The 8,653-nt window shown below is 45.2% G+C and overlaps 1 protein-coding gene across 2 annotated transcripts; it reads left to right on the top strand.

The window, feature by feature from the left end:
• Positions 1-1,536: 1,536 nt before the first annotated feature.
• Positions 1,537-7,474, top strand: LOC138769220 (accessory gland protein Acp62F-like). 2 transcript variants are annotated; one of them, XM_069947541.1, is made up of 4 exons: positions 1,537-1,625; positions 5,103-5,173; positions 5,572-5,616; positions 7,073-7,474. In XM_069947541.1, exons 2-4 carry the CDS (start codon positions 5,134-5,136, stop codon positions 7,261-7,263), a joined length of 276 nt encoding a protein of 91 aa, XP_069803642.1. In that variant the 5' UTR covers positions 1,537-1,625; positions 5,103-5,133; the 3' UTR covers positions 7,264-7,474. The 2 variants fall into 2 exon arrangements, with proteins under 2 accessions (XP_069803642.1, XP_069803640.1); XM_069947539.1 differs by having other exon boundaries at positions 1,564-1,670.
• Positions 7,475-8,653: the final 1,179 nt, after the last annotated feature.

Genomic DNA, 8,653 nt, shown 5'->3' with positions numbered 1-8,653 from the left:
GATGGCACCTCTCTCCCTCCCTGCTCGGTGCCCTGCAAATGTATTCATTGAATACATTTACGGGATACTTTGGGGAGCAAGGACACTTAACATATAAAAAAAATAATTTTGGCCGGACTTCTCCTTTAACTGCATATAGCTAAAAAAAACTATATGGTTAGATTTAATAATAATAGTAACAACAGCAATAATAATAATAACAACAACAACAACAACAACAATGCTGCTATTAGGCTGTTTATAATAAAAAATAATGATAGCCACAACAACAATAATTTTTTTGTGGCATTTTCTGATTCATTGGGTTCCGTGCCGCCCAATCTCCACCACTGTCATCAATTACAAAACATCTTGTGATGCCCCATTCCCACTGGAACTGGAAGTTCAGCATAAAACCTATACTGGCTATGCTGAGTTTAGATCTCCTGAGGGAACGGTAAGTCACTGAGTGTTTTTAAAGTGGTGGAAATGGACAGGTAAGTATATCAGTGTTTGGACTTTATTAACCCCTGACTGGACTGGAGAGAAAACACCACTTCCTGAAAGACATACAGCAGCTGATAAGTACTGGAAGACTAAAGATTTTTAAACAGAAGTAAATTACAAATCTTTATAACTTTCTGACACCAGTTGATTTGTAAAAAAAAAAAAAAAAAAGATTTTTGTCGGAGTATCCCTTTAACTGATCTCTTGGACATGTAATTTTTTTTTAAATGACAGTTACACTTTGAGGCTTCGTTCACACTACGTATATTTCAGTCAGTATATTTCAGTCAGTATTGCAACCAAAACCAGGAGTGGATTAAAAACACAGAAAGGCTCTGTTCACACAATGTTGAAATTGAGTGGATGGCCGCCATATAACAGTAAATAACGGCCATTATTTCAATATAACAGCCGTTGTTTTAAAATAACAGCAAATATTTGCCATTAAATGGCGGCCATCCACTCAATTTCAACATTGTGTGAACAGATCCTTTCTGTGTTTTTAATCCACTCCTGGTTTTGGTTGCAATATGAGGACCACAATACTGACTGAAATATACGTAGCGTGAACCCAGCTAAATCTTAGCTCATGTATCTAATAACAGCTATGGGAAGTTTTTGTACAAGCCTGAGCGCCCATCACATGACCCGGACAGGTTTGTATCGCTGAGAACTAAACAATAACAGAAAGAACTTGATATAAGATAAGATAATCCTTCAATAGTCCCACCATGGGGAAATTCAGTGTGTTACATCAGCATAGATACTACACATACAAAAAGCTAAAAAGGTAAAGAGGTGAAGGACAGGCATATAGAAAGTTTATTAGCAAATTGTGTAATTTTATAAAGCAGAAGTGTTATTTTCTGGAAGTGAGCGCTGCCCTCAGCCATGAAACGCTAATACTTCCTATTACAACACCTCAGGTCTTTGCCAGCACTGACAGGAAGGACTAGACAAGAACATTGCTGTCTGTCCTGTATAGTAATGACTCATCCCCGAGCGGGAGCTGATAGATGAAGCAATAAGCCCTTCCCTAATATTTATCTATGTAAACTGTGACCTAGATCCTCCAGGGCCCGAGCTTTATAAGACACAGCGGAAAGACTCCAGACCAGAGCGGAGGAATCTCCTGACGGGTATCACTGGTCTCATCACCTTGTCTCCTGCTGTCAGGACGTCTGGTGGGTCTGAGATCTTTCAGCTGCTGAGAGTGCACAGTCCTCTCCTCCTCCACAGCTTCCTTCTCATTCTGTTTCCTTCCTCCTCCTCTGCAGCTTCTTTCTTGTTCTGCTTCTCTCCTCCTCTGCAGTTTCCTTCTCATGTTGCTTCCCTCCTCCTCTGCAGCTTCCTTCTTGTTCTGTTTCCTTCCTCTTCCTCCTCCTCTGCAGTTTCCTTCTCATTTTCTCCCCCTCCTCCTCCTCTGCAGCTTCCTTCTCATTCTGCTTCCCTCCTCCTCTGCAGCTTCCTTCTCATTCTGCTTCCCTCCTCCTCCTCCTCTGCAGCTTCCTTCTCATTCTGCTTCCCTCCTCCTCCTCCTCCTCTGCAGCTTCCTTCTCATTCTGCTTCTCTTCTCCTCCTCCTCTGCAGGTTCCTTCTCATTCTGCTTCCCTCCTCCTCCTCCTCCTCCTTTGCAGCTTCCTTCTCATTCTGCTTCTCTTCTCCTCCTCCTCTGCAGTTTCCTTCTCATTCTCTCCCCCTCCTCTGCAGATTCCTTCTCATTCTGCTTCCCTTCTCCTCCTCCTCCTCCTCTGCAGCTTCCTTCTCATTCTGCTTCTCTTCTCCTCCTCCTCTGCAGGTTCCTTTTCGTTCTGCTACCCTCCTCCTCTGCAGCTTCCTTCTCATTCTGCTTCTCTTCTCCTCCTCCTCTGCAGTTTCCTTCTCATTCTGCGTCCCCCCTCCTCCTCTGCAGCTTCCTTCTCATTCTGCTTCTCTTCTCCTCCTCCTCTGCAGTTTCCTTCTCATTCTGCTTCCCTCCTCCTCCTCTGCAGCTTCCTTCTCATTCTGCTTCTCTTCTCCTCCTCCTCTGCAGTTTCCTTCTTATTCTGCGTCCCCCCTCCTCTGCAGCTTCCTTCTCATTCTGCGTCCCCCCTCCTCTGCAGCTTCCTTCTCATTCTGCTTCTCTTCTCCTCCTCCTCTGCAGCTTCCTTCTCATTCTGCTTCCCTCCTCCTCCTCTGCAGCTTCCTTCTCATTCTGCTTCTCTTCTCCTCCACCTCTGCAGTTTCCTTCTCATTCTGCGTCCCCCCTCCTCTGCAGCTTCCTTCTCATTCTGCTTCTCTTCTCCTCCTCCTCTGCAGCTTCCTTCTCATTCTGCTTCCCTCCTCCTCCTCTGCAGCTTCCTTCTCATTCTGCTTCTCTTCTCCTCCTCCTCTGCAGCTTCCTTCTCATTCTGCTTTCCTCCTCCTCCTCCTCTGCAGCTTCCTTCTCATTCTGCTTCCCTCCTCCTCCTCCTCCTCTGCAGCTTCCTTCTCATTCTGCTTCTCTTCTCCTCCTCCTCTGCAGTTTCTTTCTCATTCTGCGTCCCTCCTCCTCTGCAGCTTCCTTCTCATTCTGCTTCCCTCCTCCTCCTCTGCAGCTTCCTTCTCATTCTGCTTCTTTTCTCCTCCTCTGCAGGTTCCTTTTCGTTCTGCTTCTCTTCTCCTCCTCCTCTGCAGCTTCCTTTTCATTCATTGCTTCCCTCCTCTTCCTCTGTAGCTTCCTTCTCATTCTGCTTCCCTCCTCCTCTGCAGCTTCCTTCTCATTCTGCTTCCCTCCTCCTCTGCAGCTTCCTTCTCATTCTGCTGTCCCCCTCCCCCTCCTCTGCAGCTTCCTTCTCATTCTGCTTCCCTCCTCCTCTGCAGTTTCCTTCTCATTCTGTCCCCCTCCTATTCCTCTGCAGCTTCCTTCTCATTCTGCTTCCCTCCTCTTCCTCTGCACCTTCCTTCTCATTCTGCTTCCCTCCTCCTCTGCAGCTTCCTTCTCATTCTGCTTCTCTTCTCCTCCTCCTCTGCAGGTTCCTTCTCATTCTGCTTCCCTCCTCCTCCTCCTCCTCCTTTGCAGCTTCCTTCTCATTCTGCTTCTCTTCTCCTCCTCCTCTGCAGTTTCCTTCTCATTCTCTCCCCCTCCTCTGCAGCTTCCTTCTCATTCTGCTTCCCTTCTCCTCCTCCTCCTCCTCTGCAGCTTCCTTCTCATTCTGCTTCTCTTCTCCTCCTCCTCTGCAGGTTCCTTTTCGTTCTGATACCCTCCTCCTCTGCAGCTTCCTTCTCATTCTGCTTCTCTTCTCCTCCTCCTCTGCAGTTTCCTTCTCATTCTGCTTCCCCCCTCCTCCTCTGCAGCTTCCTTCTCATTCTGCTTCTCTTCTCCTCCTCCTCTGCAGTTTCCTTCTCATTCTGCTTCTCTTCTCCTCCTCCTCTGCAGTTTCCTTCTCATTCTGCTTCCCTCCTCCTCCTCTGCAGCTTCCTTCTCATTCTGCTTCTCTTCTCCTCCTCCTCTGCAGTTTCCTTCTCATTCTGCGTCCCCCCTCCTCTGCAGCTTCCTTCTCATTCTGCGTCCCCCCTCCTCTGCAGCTTCCTTCTCATTCTGCTTCTCTTCTCCTCCTCCTCTGCAGCTTCCTTCTCATTCTGCTTCCCTCCTCCTCCTCTGCAGCTTCCTTCTCATTCTGCTTCTCTTCTCCTCCACCTCTGCAGTTTCCTTCTCATTCTGCGTCCCCCCTCCTCTGCAGCTTCCTTCTCATTCTGCTTCTCTTCTCCTCCTCCTCTGCAGTTTCCTTCTCATTCTGCGTCCCCCCTCCTCTGCAGCTTCCTTCTCATTCTGCTTCCCTCCTCCTCCTCTGCAGCTTCCTTCTCATTCTGCTTCTCTTCTCCTCCTCCTCTGCAGCTTCCTTCTCATTCTGCTTTCCTCCTCCTCCTCCTCTGCAGCTTCCTTCTCATTCTGCTTTCCTCCTCCTCCTCCTCTGCAGCTTCCTTCTCATTCTGCTTCTCTTCTCCTCCTCCTCTGCAGTTTCTTTCTCATTCTGCGTCCCTCCTCCTCTGCAGCTTCCTTCTCATTCTGCTTCCCTCCTCCTCCTCTGCAGCTTCCTTCTCATTCTGCTTCTTTTCTCCTCCTCTGCAGGTTCCTTTTCGTTCTGCTTCTCTTCTCCTCCTCCTCTGCAGCTTCCTTTTCATTCATTGCTTCCCTCCTCTTCCTCTGTAGCTTCCTTCTCATTCTGCTTCCCTCCTCCTCTGCAGCTTCCTTCTCATTCTGCTTCCCTCCTCCTCTGCAGCTTCCTTCTCATTCTGCTGTCCCCCTCCCCTTCCTCTGCAGCTTCCTTCTCATTCTGCTTCCCTCCTCCTCTGCAGTTTCCTTCTCATTCTGTCCCCCTCCTATTCCTCTGCAGCTTCCTTCTCATTCTGCTTCCCTCCACCTCTGCAGCTTCCTTCTTATTCTGCTTCCCTCCTCCCACTTTCTTGTGTTTTTTTTTTACTCTTTTCTTCCTACTTTCCCATTCCCTCTGCTTCTTCTTCTTCTTCCCTTTATCTTCCTCTTCTCATTCCTCTTCTATCCTTCATCTAATCTGTCAGATATCTGTTGGTGTAATAGGGCCCTTAGTGTAGACACAGTAGAAGTTAATCTTGCATTCTCCATCCTTCCCAATCAGCCTCTGATTCTCCTTTAAGAACAAATTGGAGATGTCTTTGCCCCACAAACTCCTAGGACTGCTGGTAGTCGGTGAGTCACATAGAATACAACATTTATTCATATATATTCAAATAAATGTTCAAGGATTTCTGCCTGAATATATATATATATATATATATATATATAGAGAGAGAGAGAGAGAGAGAGGAGAGAGAGAGAGAGAGAGAGAGAGAGAGAGAGAGAGAGAGATTTATATAGATTTATCAAACATGGTGTAACGTGAAACTGGCTCAGCTGCCCCTAGCAACCAATAAGATTCCACCTTTCATTCCTCACAGACTCTTTTGAAAATGAAAGGTGGAATCTGATTGGTTGCTAGGGGCAACTGAGCCAGTGTCACTTTACACCATGTTTTATAAATCTCCCCCATAGTGTATATAGATGGAGTTTCTGGCCTTGTATTAATACTATCTTCTTGTCATTTTCAGTCTGTTTTGTGTCTCTCATTGAGAACAGCAGAGTCGCTGCCGCACGTAAGTCATCACTGTGTAAACCACCTGCACGGCATGTTCATACATTGTACTGTAATGCCAGGTTGACCCTCTCAGGGGCGCCATCTTATGGTCATAAATGGGATTTTTTTTTCTTTTCAAATGTAACAATATTTGCCTTATTTTTCTTTTATATTTGGTGTAAAAAAAGAATTCTCCAGCAATAGATCTAATTATTTACTTCCCCAATTATAGAAAAAAAAAATGCTAAGACTAAAACCAGTTTGGCTGAGGTCCCTTTAAGCCTGTTCTCTGGATTCTAGAGCTTTTATAAAATGCTGGGACATGATGGGGGAACTTACTGCTACTTTGGGTTGCACCTTCCATGACAGGGAATCCAGCGCCGCATTAAAATAATATCCTCATACAGTCTGAACTCACATGAACGGACCGCCCGGCCGTCAGATGGTCAAACGCTTAAAGGGTTTTTCTTTTTGTGGGTACAGCCTAATCTCATTCACACAACCTCTTTCTGGAGTGAAGCTGTATTAGCAAACATCTTGTCTTATTCTTTTTGGCTTAAAGGGAATGTGCAATCAGAAATGACATATTGTTTAAAATTTTAAGATTTTTTGGCGACATTTTGTCCTAATTTTCCATTTTTCTATCTATATTATTAAATAATCCTGAGATTTGGCAGTTTTTATCCTCACCACTGGGGTATGACGGACGCAGGTCAGTGAGCAATAAACATAAAGAGAAGATGTCCGATAGGAGTGGGATCTATTAAGACTCTCATCACATCATCTCTCCATGATTATTGCTTCCGTACCTGCGTCCGTCATACCCGTGATGTGGAGGAAGGAGTTATATCCCATTCACATGCCATCATGAGAGTTGTGCCTGTGTTAGCTCCACCCGTTTTTGTATTTATGGATCCCTGCTATGGAGCACTGTCTATCTCTTTTCATATTGCCGTCTATGTCTATGAGTCTTGCTGTAAAGCATGTCATTAAATGCTGTTAAGAACAGCCCAGGCAATATGGCCGCCCCCATAACAAGTAAAATAAAAAATTTAATTTAGAAAATAGAATAAGTTTTAGTATTTGACTCTAATCAGTAAAAGACAATTTAGGTGACACATTCCCTTTAAGCAACATCTATTGATCACTTACATGCGTTTCCCCTAGAGGAGGAATGTGGTATTACACACAGGCCAATTATTGGGGCTACTCTTTTTTAGCAGCTCTCATGGAGGGGAACCCCATTGTAGTGCCTCCCTCTATGAAGTTCTTACACTATAATGTAGGGGAAATTTGACTGCTGCAATATTTTATTTTGACTCTGAAAAGCCATTATAATTTCCAGGACCTCTGCTTGCTGTCAGTGAATGGGAACAAGCTTCTTGTTTATGGATTTTAGGCAGTGACATAATTCCAGTAAATGCTCGTACTGTTGGCTTAAATCTTTATTGTTTTTGTTTCTTGCCCCCGTACAGCCCCCTGCCCAGCATACATGACCTTTAATGAGTGCACCAGGACCCCCAAGGAGACCTGCGATACTCTGGGCATCCACTATCAGCCGAGTGAAAAGTGCACGTCACGCTGTGTGTGTATTGATGGATATGTTCTGTCAAATGAAGCCGAGCCCCGATGCGTCAAGAAGACCAAGTGCCCAAAACTGATCTAACAATGTCGGGTTGTAAATGGAGCATCCTGCGGTGGACATGGCCTTGAGAATATAGAATGTCAGTGTCATTCCAATATGTCTTACAGAGTTCAGCTTGCACAAACAGCGCCATCATCATCTTAAGGCTGCGCCTGGTATTGCAACTCTGCCCAATTCAAGGAACAATGCAATGCCAAGCAAAGCCCCTGGACTTTTTCTTTTTTTTTTTTTTTTTTTAACTATTGCTTAGGTCACATGGTGCTAAATAATAAAAGTAATATATAAATACAATGGCACCTGTGTATTCTGGTTTATTCAGTATATTTTTAACGTGTTTACCATGTGTACGCTGGGAGGAGTATATACGGTGAGCCCTTGCACCTGTGGGTTGCTGTTGCAACTTCTGTTTTTTTGTCTGTACTTAAACCACAAGCAGCGTGCAACTTGCAGTGTGAACAGAGTCATAGATGTGCTGCCAATTTTTCCTTTTTTTCTGTTGAATGTGGGGGGTGTGGCTACCTCCTGTTGGCTTGCACTCCACCCATGTCCCAAGGGTGCTCTAAAAAGAGATCATTTGGCTCCTATCTGCCCAGTTGTAGGCTTATTCAGCCCAGGAGAAGCCATTGCTAGTGTGAAAATGAGTAGAGACCATGTCTCCAGGACGCCTTAATGTGGCATCATGGTACACTCTGTTTGATCAAATAGTTTGCTAAGATCCTCACTTTTTAATATCTACAGAGCAGGTGTTTACCGTGTATACGCTGGGAGGAGTATATATGGTGAGCCCCTGCACCTGTCGGTTGCTGTTGCACCTTTTGTTTTTTGTTTATTCAGTATATTGCCATTCTACACAATATTATAACTGGAGGGTGGGGCCAGCTCTGGTTCCCCTCCCCAGAGGAGCGGCAAAGTTAGTAAACAAATGGGAATTTGCCCCTATAGCATAGAGGGGGAGCAGAAAACCTTTATGTCCTGTGAAAAAGGGCACCATAATGGGGGAAGGACCATTTTAGACATTGATATGAGGCCCCCTCTCTTCCATATGCATGCTATCACAGCGTCACAGTCAATGGCTACGTGAATACATCCTAGAGCAAGGGTAGGGAACCTTGGCTCTCCAGCTATTGCAAAACTACAACTTATGAACAAGGAAAGAAACAGGGGACCGGCAGCTAACTACTCCAACAGATTCGGTAACCAACCATTAATCAGACACTTAAGCAGACGGTATCAGAGGTGCTCTTCAAGGAAAATGCAGTATGCAAATTTTGAATCCAAAAAGCAAAGAATACAGAGAAGGCACTCACCATAAAAACATTCTTCTTTACTCAATCCAAAGCTTAAAAGTAAGCAGAGTGTGTAGCAGTCGGCCGGGATGCCAATCAATCACTGAAAGAGTGTAACAGCCGTT

This window comes from Dendropsophus ebraccatus, chromosome 12, assembly GCF_027789765.1.
Source record: "Dendropsophus ebraccatus isolate aDenEbr1 chromosome 12, aDenEbr1.pat, whole genome shotgun sequence".
NCBI lineage: Eukaryota > Metazoa > Chordata > Amphibia > Anura > Hylidae > Dendropsophus > Dendropsophus ebraccatus.
This window is presented reverse-complemented; position numbering and strand designations above follow the sequence as displayed.